The 27,216-nt window shown below is 38.8% G+C and overlaps 1 protein-coding gene across 1 annotated transcript in view; it reads left to right on the forward strand.

Annotated features, from left to right (window-relative positions):
* The window catches only part of unc-13 (protein unc13 homolog), a 153,827-nt gene that overhangs the window by 100,272 nt on the left and 26,339 nt on the right, over positions 1–27,216 (forward strand). Inside the window, exon 8 of the mRNA XM_017906283.1 lies at positions 3,251–3,357. Coding sequence (XP_017761772.1) covers positions 3,251–3,357 — 107 coding nt within the window. The remainder of the gene's footprint in view (positions 1–3,250; positions 3,358–27,216) is intronic.

Here is a 27,216-nt window from a genome sequence, read left to right on the forward strand (position 1 = left end):
GGGGGGGGGGGGGGGGGGGTAAAAAGTGAATACACGAAACGTCGAAAAACAAGGGAACGATTTTTCATGGGAATTTTTCCGATTTTTTTCCCTCATTTCCTTCCTTTTTTGCGCGCGAGATACACGGAACAAGGTTAATGAAAATGTTTCCATATTTCGCAGTATTCGACCATTTTTCTGTGCACTGGTCTACGAGCCTTTTTCTCTATCCTTTTCGGAGATTTTGCTTCGGAGGATGCGAAATGAACGGAGAAATTACGAGTCTAGAATCGTTGTACTTGTGCATGGTGGGAATTAAAACCATGTTATTGAAATGGTTTCTGAAAAATGTATTCGTGAACTGGAATTTAATAATTAATTAAAAAGGTTCGAAAGCTTTTTTAATTATCGAAATGTAAATTTTTTATTTTAGAGAAATATTTTTTTAATATTGGATTAAATGGATCTTTCTTGCAAAGACGACTTCGGTTATAGAAATATATGAAATTGTGCACTGTATAACCATATAATTAGGAAAGAAAAATAGAACAAGTTATGTAGTACGGTACAATACAGAACAGGCTATAGAAATAAAAATATATCCTGTACCTATACGAAAAACAAATATAATTCTTAACAAAGTATAATAAAATTGAAGGGTACATATTTTAATTGCGAATTTTTGATAATTTCAGTGATTTTTCAAAAAAACAATAAAATACCCTACGAATTATTCGTGTATTATACCTAATTCAAGAAATACCTCATTTCCTGTAATATTCGTCACTTTTAACTATTAGACTGCATTATTATCAAAAATCTGAAAAGAACTAATATAAACTCTGCAATTAGTATAATAACAGGCGCAAAATCTCCAAGACACCAATAAATATTGGAAGAAATAATTCAGAAAATACCCTACGAATTATTCGTGTATTATACCTAATTCAAGAAATACCTCATTTCCTATAATACTCGTCACTTTTAACTATTAGACTGCATTATTATCAAAAATCTGAAAAGAACTAACACAAACTGTGCAATTAGTATAATAACAGGCGCAAAATCTCCAAGACACCAATAAATATTGGAAGAAATAATTCCTCACGTATTATACCTAATTCAAGAAATGCATCATTTCCTATAATACTGATCACTTTTAACTATTAGACTGCATTATTATCAAAAATCTGAAAAGAACTAACACAAACTCTGCAATTAGTATAATAACACTCGCAAAATCTCCAAGACACCAATAAATATTGGAAGAAATAATTCCTCATGTATTATACCTAATTCAAGAAATGCATCATTTCCTATAATACTCGTCACTTTTAACTATTAGACTGCATTATTATCAAAAATCTGAAAAGAACTAACACAAACTCTGCAATTAGTATAATAACAGGCGCAAAATCTCCAAGACACCAATAAATATTGGCAGAAATGATTTCAACAAAACGTAACAGGCATCAGCACCTAAACGAGATGTGCACATAGCACCACGCAGCACTATTTACACGCGATTATATATACATCCTTACCTCTCGATGAGACATAATGGTGTCCCGACACTATGGTCCGGTATGCCAGAAATCGCGCAGGGTGTACAAAGCGGAATCGAAGGCAACGTGTCCAGCAGTGAGAACCCGACGACACAATACGATCGGATAGCGATCTCTTTGAGCGTGTCCGTAACGCGAAAAGGGGCCAGGCAATGGCGACTGTGAGCCAGGGTAAAAAGATGCGAGGACGAACGTGTGAAACGAACCGAAAACCTCGGTACCATGCACAAGGCCGGGTCTCGTCTTCTCTGAGGGGCTAGAAAAGAAATAAAAGATGACCGCCGGTCGTGTGTCCCGACCGTGGCTCTCGAAGGTCGAAGGTACGCGAACCAAGTTCGGTTATGGTACCATCTGGCAAACGATCGCGTTGCGAAAGGTTGCGTGTCCATTAAAGATATCCGTGCCGTCAGAACCGTCCGTAGTACGCCGCGGCCCCGCGTGGCGGCGCTGCTTTGTTCCGCGCGTTATTACCCTGAGATCCCGGCAACTGAATTATTATATATTATATATTCGTCGGTCAAAAATAATGGCGACGAATTTCTCATCGCGTGAAAACTCAGTTGATTATACTATTTCTCGACTCGACGTGAATTTAGAATGCAAAAGCTCGTATTAAACAGAATTCATGCACACGGTAGAACTTAAATTATCGGAGTTATCGAATTCCTTACTCTTCTTCGAAGTACGTGAAAATTATTCAAATAATAGGGAGATATTCGAAGGGAATTTGAAATTATAAATATATAAAGAATTAAATTTTCGAAATAATCAATGTGTTTCCGATTCGTGGTAATACGTGTATGAATTTTAGCTCTTGGACACGCATCTTTGGTTTGGTAATTGAATGGAAAGAGCCTCGGCGGGATATACTGTGTACAAAGTGTCGCGTGCAGTGTGTGACGTGGTCAGGTCGTAAATTTAACCTTGTGTAGCCAGAATTTTGTGTGTTTACGAGGAAGGAAATACAGCAGCCTGTATTTTTAACGTTAATTGGAAATCTGAAGCATCAGGATATCGCGCATGACGTAGATAAAAATGAAAATATGAAAATGCAAATATATACCTAGGTAATAGATAAAAGGTGCCAAAGTTCTAGATAAAATATTTATCTACTCGTTACATATGGAATGTTCTAACAGTCCAAAACTCGATAATGAAAATAATAGAAAAGGCTAGTAGAGGCGTAAACTCGTATCCAATGTTGACTCCCTAGCTCGTCAGACTTTCTCTACCCACGTGAACCCCACCGATAACCAAGACCCAGATTCCCTCAGAGTAATCTCCATGTACCCCCCGAGAAGATATATCCAACGAAATTCGCCTAACTGGAGAGAAAGCCTGTGAAGCTGACAAGAGGGTGGGAAAAGAAAGCAGGTAGCCCATTAGCGACCCTTAACGCAGCGGACTGTCCCTGGATGCAATTACGACGACGAGCACGCGTTACACGTCGCACGCGACGCTTGAAGATGAAAGGAAAAGAGCGGGAAAAAAGAAAAAGGCGAAGCGGAAAGCGAACAATAGTTGGGTGGGTCGGGTTAGTTTCGGGAACGCGTTGGGCGGCTGAGGAAGGGTTGAAAAAGGAAAATGAAACGAGTGGTGGTCGGGTGGAAGCGAGGCGAAAGGGTAGATAGAGAGAGTGGAACAGGTAGGACGAGATCTAGGCCATTGGCACAGCTCATGTGAAAGAAAGTCTCGTCGGAGTTTAGGTCAGTCTTCGGGGTCAACGAGGAAGCATATACGGGTCACATGACGTCGGTGAAGGAGTCGGTTCTGGAAGGTACCAGCAAGTGGTCCGCGAAGATCGCCATTACAGGTTTGTGGCCAGCTCGTTGTGCCATGACCGGCCATGACCGGTTGTGCACCCCATCCGTTCGACGAAGCGATGAAACGTGCAGCGCTCGATTACGTTACATTTCGTCTTATCTTATCTATATACGATTACATATTGTGTGTACCACCTGTGTGCCTCGATGTATTCTTATTATTACTGTTACTACTGTTATTATTTCCTTATTTGTTCACTCATCTCTTACCTCATGCGTCAGATCACGCGCGTCGCCTCATCTGTCCCTCTACCTTGCCGACTCCCATCATCTCTCGTCCCTGTTTCTCTGCCACGTTCTCGCAGCACAGCCTGTCAACTCGCCACCTGTTCACCCTATATATTTCTCTCACACATCTTTCTTATTCTGTTCGTTCGCATATACTGTACCATGTTTATCTGTGATCGTTGATTTAATTTCCATCATCGGGTCTGACGCTCTGCCGGCTGCTGCTCTTACTGTTGTTACTCACTGTCACGTCTATATATTATCTATATATTCTATATTGTGATAGCGATTTGGCTGTGCCGTTTGTCGGAATGCACCCGTTCCTCGCATTTCTGTGTCCTAATAGAGAGCTAGAGACAGGTCCCACGAACGGTCCAGTGGATCACGGTCCCCGATTCTCTCACTTGTTCTAGCCGGGTTCTCTGTTAACACGTTCACTGTGCGTGTAGCGAGATAACGCTCAGATATCGTGTATCTGCTGTCAATACACGTGTGTAATATCGTGGTCGGATGTAGATTGCAGGGATATCTTGGAGATATATTTTCGTAGTGACTTGCATAGATGAAGGACTCAGGTGTTGAGTGACTTTTGTAGAGTTTTCAAAACTTTGACGACGGGATATCGCGATTGGTGTTACGAATACAATTTTGGTTAGATACACTCGATTATAGAGGTATTCGAAGGCTTGCAATTCAAAGTTTTAATAACGTATATATTTTTGTAAATCGGTAGGATAATTGTGCTATAGTAATTTTTAAATAATGACAATAAGAAAGTACAAGTGTGCTTGTGAGGAATCATGAAAAAAATTCGACAAATGAGGAATTTGAGAAATATCGAACGCAAATGTGTCGTTTATAAAGATGAACAAAAGTATTTGAACTCCAAAAATTGTGCGTGATAATTGAAAAGTATGTTGATTCGACATAATTCTCCGTTACCTGTCAAATTCTTTCCTGACACTTGTATTGTTCTGAAAATACCAATCTATAGCGTATACTTACTTCGATTACTGAAGATTCTTGAAGAACATGAGCTGTTCGAATACTTCCTCGAGTGACTGTACAGATAATCGGATTAAGATGTGCAAGTATCGTGGCTTAGTGCAGGAATTAAAAGATCCCGTCGATAAAGTGTCAAAATATATCTCGTATGTGAACCATTTATTAGCATGTAGCATGTCTAATGGAAATCCAATCAGTGAACACGTTAACTCAATTTTCTTTCACTTTCTTTCTCATTTCTTCTCTTTTCGCCTACTGCTCTGCTTCTATCTTTCTCGCTCTCCATTTCTGCCTCTGCGTCTGTCTGTCTTTCTTTCGCTGTCTACTCTACCTCTTTTCGCTGTCAATTCGGCTATAAACGAGGGAGAGAATCGTCCCGTGATCCGTTACATGATCGAAAATGCGTGGTAACGTGCGTGTGTACCGTAGGTTGCACCATACGCGCCAACTTCACTCCGGTGGCGTCGTTGAGAAGATGGCGGTGTGCGTAGAGGCCATCTTGTATTCGGTATAGCGAACTGTGGCACTGTGCGACTTAGACGAGATGTCTTGCTTTCCCGATTTGGACTCGAGGAGAGTTTTGTAAATGTTGTTCCGTGGACGTAGAGTTGTGAGAGACTAGCTTGTAGAGAAGCCACGCGTTAGAGTTAAACACGAAACACGGACCTTGATTAGTTACACACACGGTACGAAATGATGCTTTATCGATTTGGTTCTCGGGTATATTGGAGAGATACCGTGTATACTTGGTGGAGGAAGTACTGCAAGATCTGTACTGTACATCTGTCGTGGTGAGAGATCTTGCAATTTATGTCTGTTCCAATTTTGCGGGGTAATTTAGTAAAAATTTTGAGGTTATAGTTATTGCGATAGGATTTTAATTCCGGAATTTCTTTCGGTCTAATAAATTTCAAGAAAGTTTAAATCGGGTATAAATAAGAGAATTTAGTGTGGAATTTTGTTGTCGATATTTGCTAGTATACTTGAGAAAATTATTAGATATAGCATCGTTTTTAATAATAATTCTGTGGCTATGTAGTTTATAATAATTGTCAAAGTACAAAATATCGGATAAATCAGAGAAAAATTGGATAGTGGAATATACAACTATGAGAGTATCGAGTATTTTTACTTCCAGTGATTTCTGTCTGGATTTTCCCGCTTCTAACAATTCGATACACGAGTATCTATATCCTATCCAATTTATTCCAGGCTGAATATGAAACCACGAAAAATCGGATTGCAGAAAAATGAATGAAATAATTCTAACGGAGTTTCTGAAATATGCAACTATCAAATTATCAATTCTATTTTCCTGCTAACAAAATTCCACGCTTTATTTCAGCGGAATTCGCGGGAAACGAAGCCCTAAAAATTGAATACCATGCTCTATTCTTCCGAAATTACCAGCAATTTTAGACGCGAAAATTGGCGTACCTCCAAACCAGTTAAACAGTTATTCACATAACTTTCTTGAAAGACCCTCTCACGAACGGCCGTTTAACAGCGTAAACCCTCGAGGCAATCGCTTGACGAGTCACTTGGACGTGACCGAGGCTCTATACTCCTTCTACCAAGTATACAGGCACAGTGACACAACGTACTGTCCCGAAAGGGACGCGTTTCACACTGCAAAAGCACGATGTGACGAACGGGTGCATACTTTTCACACGTCATCCACCTCGAAGCACACGTAACCCATAAATCCCGCTGATTACTCTCGCACCTCCATCGAACATCGCACACAGGCGCGCGCTCGTGTGTTACCGTGTCACCTCCATAATTTACATTCGTCTCTGGATACAACGACATCGTCCCGCGACCATTACCGTGGCCGCATTAATCCGACATTCCCAGGCGTTCGCCTATCCACTCGACCCGAGTTCACCCGCGGCGCCATCTTGTCCGCCGCCGCGCGCCATCTTGTCCTCCGCCGCGCGCCATCTTGTCCTCCGCCGCGCGCCATCTTGTCCTCCGCCGCGGCGCCATCTTGTCGTCCGCCAGTCGCTCCTCTACGCGGTCCCCCAGACGCTTTTCACTGACGAAATCGAGTTTACGACATTGTCTAGTCTCGCACGACGATTCGTAGTCGTGAATGGAGGAAAGACTGGGTGGAGGTGCGGTTGTCAAATTGACGAACAAGACACGCTGCTTCGAGAGGCACTTCGTGTCCCTCTTGCGTCTTCTTCGCGTTCACCCGACCCTTTCCTCCTCGAAAAAGAATGTAAATGTTGCGATTTAGGATCGCAGGCACAGAAGGTTCGTATGCAGATTTTATGGAATGGTGGAAATGGTAATGTGAGTTCATTTGCATGCCCTCGCTACAAGAGAATTCGTAGGTTGAGGTTTCGAAATTCGGGCTCGAATTTGTTAGATAGCTCCGTGAGATTTGGTTAGTGTGGAACGCGATTTTAATGTGTGTAGTAGATCTTAGTGTACACGGATAATTAATAGATACTTTGTCGAATTCAACACGCTGCCGCAAGTACCATGATCTAGGATTCGAGACAAAAGCGAGTGTTCATCTTCATCAGGATCGTAATTACTGACGTATATTAGGGCTCGTTGAAAGCCTCCTTTAGACCAGGGTTTCTCAACCTTAATTGGCTTATGCCTCCCTTTTGAGCATCTATAGGCATCCACTATTATCGCCTTACCCTATTTTCTTCGTGTCCCCTAAACATTGAATTTATGATAGCTATCCAATATTGGATATCCATTACTCTCGATTCTTCCATTTTTTCCCTGATCCAAAATGTTGAGAAACTCTGATTTAGTCGTTACTTCCTGATAATCTCGTGCAAGTCCTCTTCGTGCTAAGCATACTTGTAATATTTTGCTAGATTATCTCATCGTCAGCCAATCTTCATAAACTGACAGACAAGAACAATCATCATCGATCAGTCATTCCAATCGTCATATTCAAAGAAACCTACAGTGCAGAGATGACTTGATTAGACTCCTATAAGCTAAACAAGTAGCCTGGTACCGTGAGAAAATCCCATTTTTAGGTTCTAAACCACTGAACGTCATGCTGTCTAATTTCCAGGTCTGTGTCACATCAAACACAGACACGCATTGCCAGAAAATATGGCACAATAGCTAGCTATCATCTTCCTCTACCTTCTCGTCATCCCAAACACCTGTAGACGCGATTGACCAAGCCATTAACAAGGATACACGAGAATAATGGCTAATCAGGCACCCCAGAACCAGCTCTGTGCAATGTCTAGATGGCTAGAGTCTCGACAGACGTCGATCATCCTTAATAACCTCCCAACCAAGAGAATCTTCTTCGACTCGTTTCGGACAGCCAACGTGGATCATGGGCCACGGTCAGAGAAAATGGAAAACAAATTGGAAGGAAACACGTGATAACCTTTTTTCGTTCCACGAGGAATGGTCGTTGAATGGACCTTTTGTTCGCTGAATCGTTGGCACCGTCTCTCCTTCATCGCGTGTGTCAGCGTGTGCATCGTGCGGTTGTCCATCAGGCGAGATGCCTGTCCCTCTGCTCCGGAGGATTCAATCGAAAGTCCATTAAGGTCACACGGCAACTTGTTGTGGCTCGGCTGTGTACTGGCGCCATTGTCAAAGCTAAGCCAGCTCTATAGATCCGGCATCGTGAGCCAACGCCTAACCAGTATCCTCGATGCTATACTGACGTTTATCGGAAACGATCCGCAGCAACCACCGGGTAATCTATGGCCACGGATTTGTTGCTCGTGCGATCACCGAAATTTCGCTGTTGAAACTCTGTGTTGCTCCACTATTGTCACCTCTGTCTTCAAATTGGCTGACATTATTGATATCTCGCTATTCGGCTTGGTTCATCCATTCATTTTTCGCTTATTGTTCTAATTTTGCAGACTCGAGTTCTGAGTTAATTATTCGAGCATATAATCGATATTCCATTGTTGGAATTCTTTGGGTAGTTTTGGAATCTGTTTCACGAGTGATTCATTTTTGGGTAACTTGCAAACCTCTGATGACAAAACTGTGCTTTCTCTTTAATAATTGAAAATTTTTTATTTTTAAGTATTTTTAAAGTATTTAGAGAGTTTCTATTTGTATCTTCTAACCTAATTGATACTTTTGATGACAAACGTGAATTGGAAAGTTAATTTTTCTGAATTAAATAGCGATATAATTAAATTTATTTCTGATACTAGTTGTGCTCTTTGAGTTGGACACTTTTTGAAGCCACGTCAGATGAGATTCGCATTTGCTGTTCCCATTATTACGTGTAAATGTATATCATAAAGTTTATTCCGGCTTCCGACGATCCTATAAAAGTTTCAAACGAATTCGCGAAACTTATAATTGTGCTGCATCCCTAGAGAACAGGAAAAAATTATTTCAAGCCGCGAACAAAGTTCTCCGCGTTCCTAATTGCATAATTTCTTGTCTGTACACTGCGTTACAGACGCAGGGTGCGTTAGAAAGTCCCAGCTATGTAGAAGCATAATTTCTGTCAGAAGTGTACATGGTACCCTCAAAATTCGGTGAAGAGAGAAATTGAAAGACATATAACTGGAACTGGTTATATGAAGGACCAAAGATGAAAGAAAATCGTGGTTCATAAAACTAGAATCACGAGCAGTTTCGATTTGACCAGTTAAACACATTCGATTATATTAATCTTCGCGAAATAAGTCGATCCAAGTTCGCAATCGTTCTAACGTAACGTAGTCTCCTTATCGGGTCGGGTCACTAACAACGCGGCGACATCTAGCGTCAGTTGTGAGTTAACGTTTCCCGAATCGTTGCTTCTCCCGTGCCTTGTTTACAGGAATTGATAATGAAAAATGTGGATTAATTTCATTTACGTTTCATCTGGTCGTTAATGGATGTTAATGGAAAATTAAATAAATACGATTTTGGTGCTTATCGTTCGTTAAACAAATATTGTTAATCGGAATCGTAATTGAAGATAATTAGGATTATTGGATCGGTGTTTTTGATGGGTTTCCTTTGGTATAGAACGATTTGCTTTCATTTATTATTATCCTACTATTCTTCTAGTATTACACAAAGGTCTTGATTATTGGAGATGGTATTGACAATCTTGATTATTTAATTAGATAATGAAAATTATCTAATGATTTAATATTCGTGCAAGTTATATATCGAACGAATAATTATAGTCTAAACTCTGTGTTAATTCATCTGGAATATTCATATATTATAATATCCATTCATTGTATATAATACATAGGTAGAGTAGTGTACTTTGGATTATCTAATGACAATTTCAATGTCATGCCAATAATTCCATGGAAATATCCGTGATTATAAAGTCTAATCGATTCTAAATTGGATCTGCATCTACATTTATTCACGGATATAGACAAATCCCAGGATTCGATGAGGAAATCCTACCATTCGGATTACCACGCTAGAACCAGAGTGTCAACAGCGTTTCAAAAAAGCCAATTGGTCGATTTACTCGTTTATCTAGCGTTTCCCAGGTGTTGGATAATTCAACTCGATCCATCAAGACGTAGTATTCTTCCACGACCTCGCAACATTACAGAGGTTCCTCTAGATTTCATGAGCGTGTCTCGATTGTCCCGTCCCACGTGACGAGGGTACGAAGCTGGCGATGAGCCACGGCCACGATGCAACAAGTTTTCTTATTCCTAAGTGACAAACTACGGGTCTGAATGAACCGATGCTAATTTCATAAGGATTAACAGGTGGCATTAGGATTGCGAACGTCTACAGGTTGTTCTAACTACGTAGAATATGCTAAGTTCGATATGAATTCATTTTAGTCTCTGTTGGCAGCAACTATCATGGTATTCCCTTAACTATTTGCATATCGTGAAACGCTGGTTAACGTTGTTTAGGTCTCGTGTTGGAAAATGCAGTTGGTTTGGATCGCCAGGTGTATTAGAATTTTACTGCAACGCCATCTAGGTCTTCCAATATTTAATTTAAACGGAATACAACGCTTTACGTTGCTTGGTTCGTAGATTTAGGTCGTGTGCAATTGTCAGTGCACTGGAACTCTACTGCAGTGTCATCTGAGTCTTCCTATGCTCAATTTGAACGGAACACAACGCATTGCGTTGTTTAGTTCTTGGATTTAAGTCGTCATGTGCAATTAACAGTGCACTGGAACTCTACTGCAGCGCCATCTGGATCTTCCGATACTTGAATGAACCGAAACACAAATCATCGTTTAGTTTCTGGCTTTAAACCGCCATATGCAATTAACAGTGCGCTGAAGCTCTACTGCAGCGCCATCTCAGTCTTCCTATATTTGACATAAATTAAACGCTATCGCTCGTTTAATTTTTCCATCAAAATCCCACTCGCATTTAGCAGCCATATGCAATTAACGAGTTCGAATTCTACCGCAGCGCCACCGCAATCCAGCAAACACTCGAGCTAACCGAAACGACATCTGGCGTGCTTTACCGCAACTCAAACCGAGCGCCATTACGCTGCCTGCCACTTTCAGATAAGATTTTTCCAATGACTCCTGTAGCATTGAAACGGTCGAATCGAAAGGGTCCCCGAGCTAACAAGAGAGCTTCCTCAGGGGACTCGAAGAAACAATTTACTCTAGAGTCATTATAAATCCTCATTATCTACAGAGAGATCGGTCAAAGGACTCTCCAATATTTCGAATCCCTAATCTTTCCCAAAGAACTCGGCATGGTCGCAGCTAATTGTCTCCCTTTGTAGCATAAAACCTCACCACAGGCCAAAACGGCTTTCTTTGATCCATGCCTCTCACAAACACCCTGTTCCGCGCAAAAATATCGAAACTCTGCAACCATCCGCGCTTCATCCACGGCTGATGGGTCGCGTTGTTTCCAGAAGACACATTCGTCCCTACTCTTTCCTGCTCTCCATTGTTATTATTTACGATCCTCCACGTCGGTCTGTTTCTCGCCAGCATCGCGTCAACTCCTCGCAGACACGCTCCATCCGACTGTCCCCTTACACCTGCGGATTCTCAGCCCAGTGACCTTTACTATTCCCTCTAGCAGCTTTCATCCGCTCCCTTCACCAGTTCACATTGTGCCACATCCGTCGGGATACAGGAAGCTTCCCAGGGCCACAGATCCTCCGTCATGCAAAGTCCAAGTTCGCCCAATAGCGAATCGTTCCCGCTTGCGCAACTCTTCCAGCGAGATAGCACGTGACCGTTTTAGCCAGACAGAGAAAGAACGACTGCCTTCACAGCGCGCAATGTCCACGTGCCGGATATCCGGGAGTATGGAAACGCTTATGCTTTCACGACGATTGCCAAAAGTCATTTAGCCGAGAGCCCTGTCCCCCTACGAGCCGGTGGAACTGGGCCTAGCCTCTGGTTCTCCCGGTTCATCCTTGTATCGCTAGTCTGGGCTGAATCGCCGCCGCTGCTGGATGATGACGACGGTTCACGACATTCGACGACCTCCTACAACCGCGTCCTTCGGTGGCCTCTGTTAAGGTACCCGTCGTGGTCTTGGGCCGGCTGCGACCGCAACGGGGCCGGTCGGGTCGCGCTGAGGGCGACAGAGATCCGGCGATGTTGAACCTCGACGAGCGTCGAGTGTTCTGGTACGAGAGGTTGTCGAAGGACGGTCCGATGACGAGGACATTGTCTTCTTTTCAGCACGACGTTTACAGTCGACCCGGACACGCACATAGACAGCCTCGAGCAGGCCGAAGAGATCGTTCTTGAGGGTACCAGCAAGTGGTCCTGCAAGATCGCCATCACAGGTGACACGATACTGATACCTTAGAGAGTTAAGAGTTTACTCCACCCACCGAGAACGACCGTGCCGTGAACGGCACGGTTCTCTGCCGTGTAAAATGTGACACACACGTGACACACGCTTTTGGTACACGGGAGTTACCGAGTTGGACCTGGTCGCGAGGTCGGGAGCTAGGGGAGGCTGATTGACGGGCTTGTTTGGCTGTGTTATTTCTTTTTTCATTTTTCCACTGGTTGGACAATGTTTCGCATTGGTGGAATGGAGTTTTTAGCCGATGTAAGTATTTATGGTACGGAAATTTCACGGTATCTTTGATATTTATGATATTTTTGGGGTCTTTTTAGATATCGCCAATTATGACAAATTCTAGACTAGACTGTACTTCATTTCACTTCAGATATACATCTTCGTGTCTTAATTTAAATTTCCAAAAATATGCATCAACGTGCATATATGTTTCGTATGTATTTATTGATTGGAAAAATATGGAAATAACTATTATTATATAGTTATTGACTTTTTATAGTGAAATATTTTTATATAATATAATAGTTTTCAGTTAGGCACTTAGGTTACTTAGGTACTCAGTCCCAATGGATTAATTAATTTAACATATTAATATTTTTATTTAACAAATATCAGGGAATTAATTAACCCCTTGCACTATGACATAATTTTCAAAATTACTATTTTTAATTATTTTATTTGTAGCATTTATTTCAATTTTAATCAAATATAATTTTATTTTGATATGGGGTTCGGCATAAAAATTTCACGAGTTAGGCTCGTCATAGTAGTGCAAGTAACTTCTCGAACCAGAAACAGAACTTTATTTTAAATATATATACAATAATTACACGAGTACCTATATATTGGTACCTATATATCAAAATTTTGAAAAATTCAAAACATGAAGTTAGGTGAACAATCGACATAGCACAGGCAATGAATTCAAGGAGTAATTTCAAATTAAAAAATTTCCAACGAATTGAAAAATCCAGTGACGTACACAGTAAATTCGAAGGACGGTTTTAAATTGAAGGATAAATAAATTTTCGAAATCCAGGGTGTTTTTCAAACTTCAAATTAAAAAATTTCCAACGAATTGAAAAATCCAGTGACGTACACAGTAAATTCGAAGGACGGTTTTAAATTGAAGGATAAATAAATTTTCGAAATCCAGGGTGTTTTTGAGAACACTAGCCAAACATTCGCGTCAATGGGAATTCACGGAGGCTCCCGATCGACGAGGGGTCGACGTTTTTCTCTTAATAAGGCACAAAATCACGTTACGGAGGAATCCATGTCTTTTTGCGCACGATTTTCGATCGGATCAGGTGCAAAACGCATCGGGACCGGTTGCTTTCGATACTTCGGCTCGTGTACTCTGCATTCGGGGTGAAGTTGGAGGAACCAACCCCTCGGTCGGAGCAATTTGCGGCGCGAACTTTCGAGATCGATGAGGCGTTCGCCGAGTATTGGTCGCGGAATTCTGTGCGACAACTTTGCACGCTTCGCGATTGTTTTCGTCCCTTTTGCCACGAAATTGCGGTGTTATGTATAATAGAGGACTCGGAGTTCTAGAGGCAATTTTTCAGGCTTAATCCCTCGGAAATTCGACGAAATAGGGGATAGGGAATAGGGTCGAGGTTCGAATAAACTTGATTCATAAATTGTATAAAATATTGACACGATTAATTATTAGAATCGTGATAAAATTTTTTGGAAGGGAGGGAAGTGGTGAATAATTTTGGCTAATTAATTGTGATTAATGTGAAGTGTGTATGAACGTCTTAGTTATTTTCTTATCGTGTTATTTTTAGTGATAATATTGGATTTCGTTAATGAAATTGGAATCTGTGAGTGACGTTTATTATAGAATATAATAATGGACAGATCGAAGAGGATTTTTCTTAATTCACGTGAACGTGAATTTTTCATGCATTTTAAAAATTCTGTTAAAATTAATACGTAGTAATAAAAGTTGACTTACGTAGTCCCTTTCTAAATATCGAAAGGAATCGATTTTGATAAAATATGAAGGGTCGTAAAAATTCTTTAGAGTCGTTTTATGGGAATGTGAATTAAACATTTCTCGACTTTCCATTTATCTGAACAGCTCCATTAAAATAGGTATATGTCAATAAAACGTCGTTTCTTTATGAATAATAATTCAGACGAAAATACATGAGAACACGACTATAGTCACTCAAAATTTCCCAAAAATGGAAAGAAATCGTTCTTCACAGAATATTAAAAGAAAATGAAAATTCTTCGTTAAAAAAAATTAATGAAAAATTCCCAACCTGATTCTTTTTTTTAATTAACGATTCAATCTAAAATTTATAACAATTGGAACGATGGAAGAACGATCAAATCACTAAAAATTCCCCGATGAAAAGAAATCATTATCACCAAAATATAAAATACCAAAAAATTCTTCAAGGCAATTACACAGGAAGATAAATTTATTATTATAAATATAAATATCATAAATAAAATAATATTACAAATATTAATATATTCCCCAAATATTTATTTCTATTTAATTTAATATTTTATTTATATTCTATTCAAAATTTCTAAAAATCGGTACGTATAATTAAAAATCGCCGAATGTGGTTATTTTCGTAATTAAAAATGCAGTGGAAAATGCATAAGAAATCAAAACAAGTGATGGAGGAACAAAGAAATGGAAAACGCGTCAAATTTGCCCATCGATAAAATTGAACTATCCCTCGTAACAGTTTGAAGTTGGTTTACACCCGTTTCCGACGAAACCAAAGCGAAAATGGCATTGGGGACGTGCCCGTAACGCGAGTGAAAGGAATCATTTGCAGAAAAATGGAAAAACGTACAACGGGGTATGAAGTCCATTTTCGGGCTGCGAAACGCTGTGGGTAAAAAAAAAAAGGAGAGGAAAATGAAAAAAAGGATATTAAACGAGGAAAAACTGGCGGTATCAGGTCAGCAAGTCTGCGTTTGAGCATTTCGATTATCGTCTCGCGTGTATAAAAGGTACACCGGATCGACAAACGGCGAAAATAGCGTTATTTTCTCGAGCTTCGGGCAATAGCCAAAATCAATTGCCGGGAAAATATTCAAGCTCGAAAAAATGGTGGTGAAATCGTCGGATCGTCAAGAACGATCATCCCGACGAGAGAATAAAAGGCAAATAACGAAAAATAATTCGAAAACGCGATGTTTGTGCACGCCTTCGAAATTCCGGACAATTGCCATCACGAAAAATCTTTTAACACGTTGACTGCCACGCGCATTTTACGTGGTTCGCCCGTGGCGCCAACATGAATATTTTATTACGCGATGCATATTACGTTGAAATATTATTTACAACAGATAAGGTGAGTTGTATAATCGCGTTTAATGTATTTTTCGTGATGGGGGTCACCGGTGACCCCCGCGGCGCTGTAGACCATTTTTGCCATTATCAATCGTTTAAAAAGCAACTCGAAAATATATTTCAATTCCCGATTTTAGGATGAAGTTAGCGATGTATTTAGTGAAATGTTCCGATCACGAAGATTGCATTTCATCGAGCAATTACGTAGAGAAAAAACGTCGTGACGAATTTAAAAAGAAACCTGGAAGTGTGCGAAATGTAAGGCGATTTTGCAAAGTGTGCTATGAAAATAATTCAAATCAGCTAGGAAGAATGAGAGCAAAGAATTGCACTAAAAAAGTGGCGACATATTGTGCCGACTGTTTTGGTTTACCTTTTCTTTGTATAAATCAAATTATTTTTGCATGTTCCGTATGGCATTAATTTCTTCGAACCATTATAGTAACAATGGTACTATTAAAAATTTATCGGTATCGATATTTACTCTAATTATGTATTTTTACTAATGGTCGCGTCGCAGGTCACCGGTGACCCCCATGGCAGTCAACGTGTTAATCGCACGAATCTTCGTCCACTGTCGTATTTAACGAGAAAACGAACGGGAGAATTTATGGAAGACGTAAAGATATGTATGAAACGAGGAAAACATAAATATTTATGAATTATTATATCGTTTCGCGATTTTTAAGATCTTGGGTAAACGCAGTCGCGAAAATTTTGCAAGGTAATTGCAAAATTTATAATTTACGTTATTTTTAATATAATTTAATAAAATTTGTAATATACGTTATTTAATAACGTAACACGTTATTTATCGAAACAGATTTTCATAAACTTTTACGATATCGAAGAAAATGAAGAAAATATACGACACTGGAAGATAAATTTAAAGGGAAGAAACGAATGTAAAAAATATTTTTAAAAATCGGTAGAGAGGTATGAAATGTGGGAAACATAAATATTTATGAATTATTATATCGTTTCGCGATTTTTAAGATCTTGGGTAAACGCAGTCGCGAAAATTTTGCAAGGTAATTGCAAAATTTATAATTTACGTTATTTTTATATAATTTAATAAAATTTGTAATATACGTTATTTACTGAAACAAATTTTCATCAACTTTTACGATATCGAAGAAAATTAAGAAAATATACGACACTAGAAGATAAATTTAAAGGGAAGAAACGAATGTAAAAGATGTTTTTAAAAATCAGTAGAGATAAGGGAATAAGTGCAAATGGGTAAAAAGGATTGGTAAATGGAATTTTTACTACGTACCCTCGGGAACCTGAACAAATGCAACGAGGAGAAATTTGCGAAATGATTTATTATCTTTCGAGAAGAATTTTTATCGATTTTTTCGATGTGTCGAGTGGAGGAATTTATGACAGGCAAAGATAACTTCAAAATGGGATAAAATAATAAAAGGAGAAATAAAGAAGAGAGAAATATTACCTTTCCTCGTCTCGAATAAAACACGAAAAAAAACGACCATAATAAACCATGATCCGTACGAAATAAGATACAAATACCAAAAAAGGAAATTTCTGATTTATATCCTCGAAATCCCGAGCAAATTTAATTCCCAGGGATTAATCCGACTCGCCAATAATTTATTAATACTCTATTAAAATGAATCCACCCTGACAACTAATACACGAAAAACGAATCTAATCTGTTAAAATAAATCTGTTGAATATTCAATGAATTTTCTGGAACTCTAATTTCCAAATAAATGAAAGTAGAATAAATGAAAAATATATGAAGAAGTGTAAAATAAAAAGGAACTGAGAAATAGAATTAATATGAGTATTAGAATTGAATGTGCGTTATGACAATTGAAAATTAACCCTTTTGATACTATGGGTAACTAGTATAGGTATACTATAAGTCACTGGACACCATGTACGCATGACGTGTGATTATAGTCATCGTCCACAAAAATTGAGCCAAAAATTATTAAATAATGCTAAATAATGCAAACACTATTGCGATGGTTAGTTTTTCCTTTTCTCTTTTTTCTTCTTCTAAATAATTATCCCAGAGCACCATCTACACATGAGTGTGCTTATAGTCATCGACCATAAAAATTGAGCCAAAAAATATTAAATAGTGCTAAATAGTGCAAACACTATTGCGATGGTCAGTTTTAATTTTTTCTCTTTTCTTCTTCAAAAGAAAATTAACTCCGAATGTTAAAGGCTTCAGGATCCTAATGTCTCCATTTTTGTCACTGTACACAATGGTCCAGGAGCGTACCAACCTAACCTAATCTAACCAACCTGTCCAAAAATCAAAAACTCCGAGGATTTTTATTAATTTTCACTATATCTCGTAGTTGAGAATCCCTGCTTTCGAATCTAAAGTAAAAATTAAAAAATTCCAATTATCAGATCCAATATGGCGGATTAAAATTTGAAAATTATTCATATTTGCATAAACATGATTCCCCCTGCTTTAATATAAAAATATTTCATCTCTAAAAATATAATCATGTCTAAAATATAATTTGTATGTAAAAATATAAATTATATAATATAAATATGGATGGAATATGTATATTGTCAAGAACATGACAATTCTTGACATTATTATGAATTAAAGTATTAAGTACATGTACTCTATGGGAGGGATGCCCACTATAGTAAAAAGATTAAATATCAGCATGGAAAAATTAAATATGAGGAAGATAGAAACGTGTATTCGTTTACTGGTTACCAGTGAAGTGCAAAAATGGACGAAACAAGGGAAGAGAGTCTGGGAAGAGTTCCTGTTAGAGAAGCAGGATCTCTCGTTCCAGTGACATTCGATCAGTCAAACTCGATCTGGCTCCCAATGATATTATTATCTGTTTGCCGCTTTGACGAAAGAATCGTGGAAACGTGGAAGAATCGAACTCCGATATCGGCTGGCTTCTATCAGCGGGATTCCGGAGGAGGCAACGAAGACAAATATAAAACAAATCCACCAGTTTTAAATGGAAAATGGAACGAATCGAAGTGTAATAATCCGGGAAAATCGGTGATAAAGGCGAAGTATTGGATATGAATAACGTCGAGAGCTGCTTAAAACCGAGATTCTAAATCCGAAACTATGGGGAATATTAATGTAATAGAATTACAGAAATTTCCTGATGAATTTTTAAATATCCCAGTAAAGATTTTCTTCCTATATCCCTTATTACACAGTTTCACTCAAATTTATGTGAAAAATTAATTAATTTCTGGATCAGCAAGATCACATTTTTATTCCAATTTATTTATCTTCGTTCCACGTATATCACAGTTTCGAAAAATTCTAGCTTATTTATTAATACGAATAATATAAATATATATAACAAAAGGTGACGATGAGCTGCTTAAAACCGAGATTCCAAATCCGAAACTATGGGGAATATTAATGTAATAGAATTACAGAAATTTCCTGATGAATTTTTAAATATCCCAGTAAAGATTTTCTTCCTATATCCCTTATTACACAGTTTCACTCAAATTTATGTGAAAAATTAATTAATTTCTGGATCAGCAAGATCACATTTTTATTCCAATTTATTTATCTTCGTTCCACGTATATCACAGTTTCGAAAAATTCTAGCTTATTTATTAATGCGAATAATATAAATATATATAACAAAATGACGATGAAAATTGATTTTATATTCGTGCAAAAATTAAGCAATTTAAATGTATAATAATAACGAGAATATTGATCTTCGAGGTTTTACAGGACAGTGTTTCCAAAATGAATATGGAAATTTTTCCTTACAACACAACCATAAATTTCTGATAAATGGAATACATACTACAGCACGCAATTCGAACGAAGAATATTAATAATATTGATCTTCGAAATTTTACAGGACAAAATAGTTTATAGTTTCCAAAATAAATATGGAAATTTTACCTTACAACAACCATAAATTTGTGATATATGAAATGCATTCTAAACCACATTCATTTCTCTGATACAAAAGAGAGCTGTCCTTTTTCATTTTATTTTGTTCATTGTATTCCTGTTTTATTTCTCCCATTTTTAGTGCACCTAGATTACAATTTGTTGTAATACATCGTGAACGAGTTGAAAATCGCGAATTATAATTTTGGTAATAATTATTATTTTTTAAATTTGGTAGTGGGAGATGGGGTGTTTAATTCGATAAAAATCGCCCACTCTTAAATTGTTTCCGTATTTGTTTCAATTTAAATTCAGCGAACGAGAATATTCGAGTCACGGTAGAGGATGGATATTATTTCCTAGCATACACGTGCTAACAGCATTGCGTATTCCGCCATTGATGCGTCGAGATTGAAGGATTAACCAAATGTGTTTGGAACAACAGAAAAATCCCGCGGAAACCCGTTGCTTCTGGCTTACAATCCGTTGCAAAAGCCCTTTTTCCACGTCCAAGTATCTAACCCATCTCCCGTTGTTAAGCCCTGCAAAACCAGCTCTTATTGACCCTTTCGCCACTCGATACGAGAATTTTCCGAGTCTCTGTACGAATTTTAGACAAAACACTCGTAATTGTTCCTAACAGTAGTAATTGTTTGGAAATATTTCACTTAACAAGTGCATTATCGATTATAATGGACTATCTATTCTCCTTTATACTTTCATAAAACGATAGCCATTTTCTGATTTTCAGTTCAATGCTTCGCGAATTGCGAATTTTTCAAATTTTTCTCATTTCCCAAGTGTTTAAGTAGTGTTCCGTAAGCTTAAATTATTTTTAAGGTACTTTAACGGGGACCAAATTTGTATAGGGTGTTCCAAAATTCGCACGTAATTTGAATTTCGCGCCATTTGTGCGGCAAAATATTGCCAACGAAATAAATAGACCGCGAGATGACAGCTGGGGGTTGTTAAAAACAACATGCAGGGTTGTAAAAATGAAGAACAATTATTATTATTAATAATAGTATTATAATTATAATACTATAATATAACAGTATAATAATATTATTAATATTAATAATAATAGTAAAAAGAGTTATTATTATTATTAGTCTTTCTTATTATTAATGTATTATTATTATTATTATTTGTTATTAGTGTCTTCATTATCAAACAATATTTGCAATTTTTAATTTAAAACCTGCGTTCCCTATCGAAATTGCTTCTTACGTGTATTTCGGACACCCGTTATAATCGGCTGTACTATCCCACCTATTTAAATACCGTCTCGAAAGCACACCTTCCTGCTACTCGAAATAAATCTCCATTTTTCGTTCGTCGATCGATTCGACGACCGAGCTGGGCACATCTTCCTCGCCATTTTTCCTAACCTCCAAATCCACGAACTTGTCCAACATCCGAAACTGCACGGACATGCGTCCCGAGGGTCCAACGTAATTCCTGCCTGAGATGGCATGCCTAGTCCTGTAAAGGGTTAAATGACCAGGCCCGGTGGCGCCATCTGCCTCGGTTGCGATCCTTCAGCGAGACAGAGGCGGTAAACGGAGGAAGGGAAAAAATCAGGGACACGAAACCGGTGAAAGAGTTTCGCAAAGTCGACGAACGAATGGTCTCGACGCGGGACAAAGCGGAAGAGGCGAGGGCGCGAGCGGTCCGCCCCGAAAGGATCGATAGTTCAACGTACAGGGAAGTGCTAGCGGGTTGCAGCGCACACGTGCAGTCCTCGGCATGTTCACCTCTGTGTGTGCAGCCGTGTCTCTACAGCCTTCGCGGGGTTATTTCTTCTCCGATTCCGCGAAATCTGCCGACACGAATTCGCACTCCGGGACGGTCTAATTGGACGCTTTTTTCGCAGCCGACGCGGAGGAGGATCGATCGAGTGCCGGAGCCGTGTCTCGAATTCTGATCGCCTTCTTCCGCCGGGTGTATATGCCTACACGTGTGTGTACGGATATGGAGCAGCGAGAGACGAGGCTGTCGGAGTTCTCAGCTGGAATACAAGTGAATTAAGCTGGCCGGGATACGGTGTTGTTAAGGACGAGGCAAGTAATAGGGAATCCTGATGACCATGCTGATGGGATGGTAAATGACGAGGTGGATGAGGCAGCTCGCTGCAGCTGGGATAATGTACTCGAGGATGGAGAAGCATGGTTTTCTGGGCAGGTTTTCAAGCTAGATATTGAGATGGATGAAAGAACAGGGAGGATTTTAGTGATTTTGAGTGCAGTGTGCACAGATGAGACTTGTTCACTTAGCTTTTGCAAGCTAAACGATAAAGGAACATAAAGAATAGTTTTATAGAGGGGAAATGCAATTTGCAAGGAAGTTGTGATGATGAAAAAATGAAAGATGAAGAAAAACAGAGAATATTTGGGTTATTTTAAATGTGCACTATAGAAATGACTAGTTGACTAGGCTTTTGCAAACTGAACAGCGCAAAGGCAGGAATAATAGTTCTATTTAGGAAAGATCAAGTTTGTAAGCAAGATATGAAAGTCAGTAGATGAAAGATGAAAGAAAAACAGGAAATATTTTAGTAATTCTGAATGTAGAGTGCAAAGATGATTTGTTGACTAGGCTTCTGCAAGCTAAACAGCACCAAAGCAAAAATAATAATTCTTTCCAGGGAAGATCAAGTCTGTAAGGTAGATATGGAGGTAGATGAATGAAAGATGAAGGAAAAACAGGGAAAAACATCAGCATATTTTGCTGGTCTCAAGTGTACACTACAGAGCTAGCTTGTTGACTAAGCTTCTGCAAACTGAATACCACAGAGACAGAAATAATAGCTCTATTAAGGAAAAATCAAGTTCCTAAGGAGGATATGAAATTGGATAAATGAAGGATGGAGGAAAATAGGAAATATTTTGGTAATTTTGAGTGTACACTACAGAGATGACTCGATGACTAGGCTTCTGCAAACTGAACGACACAAAGAGACACTTTTATAAAGGAAAAATGTAATTGCCAAGGAAGATACAAAGATGGATGAACAGGGAATATTTTGGTGATTGCGTGACTTTGAAAGGCCTGTTGACAGCCCAGAATAAGGGAAGATTCGGGAAAAATTCGATTTCCCACGCGTTATTCCCGCGAACAGCGAAATCCTCGAAGGTGGTTCCTCGCAACACGCGAATTTACCGAGGTGCATGTCAAGGAAGACTCTTCTCATGACGCGCGAAGGAATTGCCTGGAGCCGCAGCCGAGCCTCTGACGATCGAAAACGAGATTTCCTCGAGAAATGGCTGAAGGGAAACTCGTTAATCCGAAGTTTCCAGCCGACGTTTTGAAGTATGTTTGATTTTATGAAAAGGCAGAAGAATGAAAGAAAGCAGTGAAAACGTTGCTTCTTCTTTCAGCCAAATTATACAAATTTTCAAATTGCCTTTTAACTACATATTCTGCAGACACTGAGGAATTAAAATATGTAAAAGGAAACAATTTTTTAAAATTCTATCACTGAATTTCTCTTTAATAGAAGGTGAAGGTTTATAGAATATCTCTTGTTTGTAGGTTTATAGAAGTTTGAATAAAATTGTTAATTTGTTTGTTAATTTTCATTATTAATTATTATTTTTTTAATAAAATAATTAATCTAAAATGACCAGAATATTTAATTTGAAAGTGCAAAATAAAAGTGCAAACAATGCACTATAGTGACACAAATTTTTCAAAAATATTCACTTATTTTAAATAAAATCGATAAAATAATCAAACAAATTTCTTTTTCAATGATCCCTCTAAGAATTGCTAGATTATTAGTATAGCAATTCTTAGAGGGATCATTGGAAAAGAAATTTGTTTGATTATTTTATCGATTTTATTTAAAATAAGTGAATATTTTTGAAAAATTTGTGTCACTTTAGTGCATTGTTCGATGTTAAAGTCCATAAAAGGATCATTATTGTTATTGAAGGAAGTTAATTCTCTTTTACTTAATAATTACTTATTGAACTTAATTAGCAATGTAGAATAGAGAAAAATTCAGTGTGTTCTGTATTACCTTGCAATTATAAATTGAATTCGAATGTTCGTACGGTGGTAGCATAACTGATGATGATTGAATAACTGCTGCGTGTTCCTAATATAGGAATCGTGTCTGTTCCCACGATTGATGCATCTTGGAATATTGATAGGCTGCCAGGACCTGGTGGCTCATATTGATCTTAGCACACGCTGGAAACAGCAGTAAACAAGTGCTTAACAATATACAAACATGCAAATACATTCGTGGAACACGAAATTCCAACATTCTACGATAATTTACAAATCCCTTCATTTTTCCAATTGTTAAAATATGCATTATTTCATTTTTATTTCCGATTTGGAATTTATTCAATTGCTAACTCATCTTGCCTTTTTACCAGAATAATTACACAGCTCTGCAAATATCGATATTATCGAAAATTTAACGAGTGTGAATGTAAAGCTTTAAAGAAAAATCAAACGTGAATGTTTCCCGAAAATTTTGAATATCGCACGAAATTCCTAATTGTTATTTGAGTCAATGCTATAGTCAATCCTAATGGTTACCAGGTTGGGTTCCATCTTTGGAGACGGTTCGGTCAGGACTCCTACGAATAATTAAATTCGCATCTAGTACAATGCGAATAATTATAATATAACACTAGTATTAATATAACACGCAATAATACAGAATCTCATTTCGGAAGGAACACAACGACCTGAAAACAGCGAGGTACCTGATCCATAAATTAGCTTGCTTGCCTCTGTCTATCCTGATCGCATGGAACACAAAGAAAACAAAGATGCACATCGTTGAGATCGATTCGAAAATTATTCCATCCTTCAGAGACGTCGAAAATTCCAGAAATTACATCAACCACTTCGCCGACATGAAACCAATAAAATTCGGGCACAGGAAGAACCCAGCGAAGGGAGATAAAAATTGCGAATTTATTCTAACAACCTTTTCTACCTGCAGAATTCGAAGTAATATTAATCCAATTCCGCGCTCTCGACGCTGTAAAAAAAAGTTGGTCCATGGAAGAGGGGGGGAAAAAAAAGGGAGGAATAAAATTTCGTTTCCATTCTCTCGACTGCCTCCAGCAACTCGCGATATTGCTAATTCGATTTCCGCGCCGACGCCTCGACGTTCAGGAACTCTGGTTGGTCGAAACAGGAACGAAGGAACGTAAAACGACAACGACGTAGCTGTTCCTCGCGATTCCCTTGGCTCGTTGTTAAACGAAGGAGACGGAGTGGCTGGAAACTCGGTCGACGGATGGAATCGAAGCGGTGCTTGTGCGCCTTAAAACGAGAGAGCGAAAAGGAAGGCGAAAAAATTCGGGGTGAAACGGTTGGAAAAACAGGAAGAACAAACACGGTGCACGTACCGTCGAGATTTACCTTTTTAACGCGCGATCCAGGCTCGCGATAAGCTCGTTCGCTCCTTTGAGCGACATGGCGGCGCGTGACAAGATGGCGGACAGCGGAGTCGCGCGCCGCATCGCTCTCACCTCGACTTTATTCCCGTGCGTTTACCGTTTGCATATCCCTGTTAGCTGAATTTTCCTGTTCTAAATATTTACACTCGCGGGAACATGGCTGGATCTCCTTCGATGCGTCCCGATGCGGGATCGAAAAAGGAAAAACACGATGGTTAGAGTTTGTACGAGAAAATGCGGTTTACTCTCTTTTCACCCGGTGAAAGTCTCTGATGCGGAAGAAATGGAAGGTTTTAGATGCCTCAAGCTGTCCGTGGTTCACGGATTTCTTCAATCGGGACAGTTTTATGAAAGTTTTGGAATTTTAGGGAAGAGAACTCTTCCGGTGTATCATATAAATTAGGAATTGTTCTATATTTTTTAAATTATAAATTATGCTTGTATAGATATTGGTGATAGTGTCTTTATACTCCTTTCGAAATCAGAATCATTGTTATTTCTTCACAAAATTCCCTACCAAAATTTCAATTATAAATTATTTAAAATTACTTTAAACTACTAAAATTGCAGACTATACTAATAAACCATGATCGTGTATTGGTAATACTGTCTTTGTATTCGTTCGAAGGTCTAGATATTTTAAAGGAGAAAGTACACTTCGATAGAGGAAATGACACGATGCTCTCAGGATCGAGATAACAGTGAAAATCATTTTTCTAGACTTTGGACAAATGAAATTTCCATTTCTCTTGAAATACCTGCAAATAGAGCGTCCATGAATACACGAAGGGTACTCCGCGCAACAACTGCAGCAAGACGGATTATTAGCGCGCGGATGAAAGATGTGGATCGGGGAAATGAGGAAGGGAAGAAGTTTTGGAAGCAAAGCGAGCTGAAAATCGGCCGAAGGAAGCGTACCGTAAGCGGATGAACTCGAACGAAAAGTTTTTTCGCGTCGAAAAAATGAACGGCTCCGTCGGGCTTCCGCGGGACTGGAAATTTAAGAACCCAACGTGTGCAACCGCGAAAAAGAGAAGAAATAAGGGGTGGGTATTAAGCAGGCTGAAAGTAGAAAGAACGTGAAAGAAGCGTCCTGCATTGAGCAACTTTCTCTAAGTTCTCCTACTTTCAATTCGTCCGAAATGGCAGATCGAGGACCAAGTTAAATAGAACTTTGGGGGGAGACTTTGAACAGAGAGTGAGGTATGATACAAGTACTCTGATTGAAAGAGTCTTTTCCTCGTTTCTTTGCCTCATCCTTTCCTAATTTCTGAAGGTAGTAAATAGAAAGAAACTTTCAGGTCTCAGAAGCCAAACAAAAATAGAGTTCCAGGTCCCAGAAACTAAACAGAAGAAGATTTCCAGGGCTTAGAAGCTAAACAAACAGAGATGTATCCAAAAGAATACATTCCCAAAGCACATTGATCACGAAGTGAAGACTATGAAATAAATAAAATTCAAAAAGGAAGAAAAATTGCAAACAAAAAGAGACTTGCAGGTCTCAGAAGCTAAACAGAAGCTAAAAAGAGGCTTCCTTGAATTAAATAAAATAATTTAAAGAATAAGAAAGAAAAATAGGGAACTGTGAAAAGAAGCTGTGAAGATAGGTCCAAGTAACCATGAAACTGCTGGGAAAGGGAAATCTTCCTTGGCTAGCGTTAATTACTGGTTTCTAGGAGCTGGAACAATGAACCAATCGATCCTGGAACCATTGAATTGATTTTATGGCCACTGCTCATCAGAGGACGAACTCGTCCTGAGTATTTCCTCGATTAAACGTTTCTGAGCTTAACGAGTCGCTTGGACAAGAAACAATGAGAGGGTAGCGAGGTATGAATGAGGAATTTCTTGGAACAATGTTCGAGACAATTGTCTAGAAAAATTCTTGCAAAAACCACCTCAACCCCTTTCCAACGTACAATCAACGAAACTCTCAATAGGAAGAAGTATTTTATACTTGTGCCCAGTCTAACTAATCAAATGCACCACGTGAACAGTCAAAATCGACGATTAATTTCAAGAAATTTCCACTTCGTATCTCAGTTAACAAACTTTCTGAGCTAAACTCTCATCTCTGCCTTCCTCGTCGTCCAAGTATCACAAACGTAGAGCCAGCTAAAATAAACCGAGCCCAAAAAATGAACCACAGGGTGAAGAAGTAAGTCCTGGACTAGGCAACGTGGACCCTGATAAAAATTCCGAGCGGCACGGAA

Source organism: Eufriesea mexicana, unplaced genomic scaffold, assembly GCF_001483705.2.
Source record: "Eufriesea mexicana isolate 0111107269 unplaced genomic scaffold, ASM148370v2 scaffold5271, whole genome shotgun sequence".
NCBI lineage: Eukaryota > Metazoa > Arthropoda > Insecta > Hymenoptera > Apidae > Eufriesea > Eufriesea mexicana.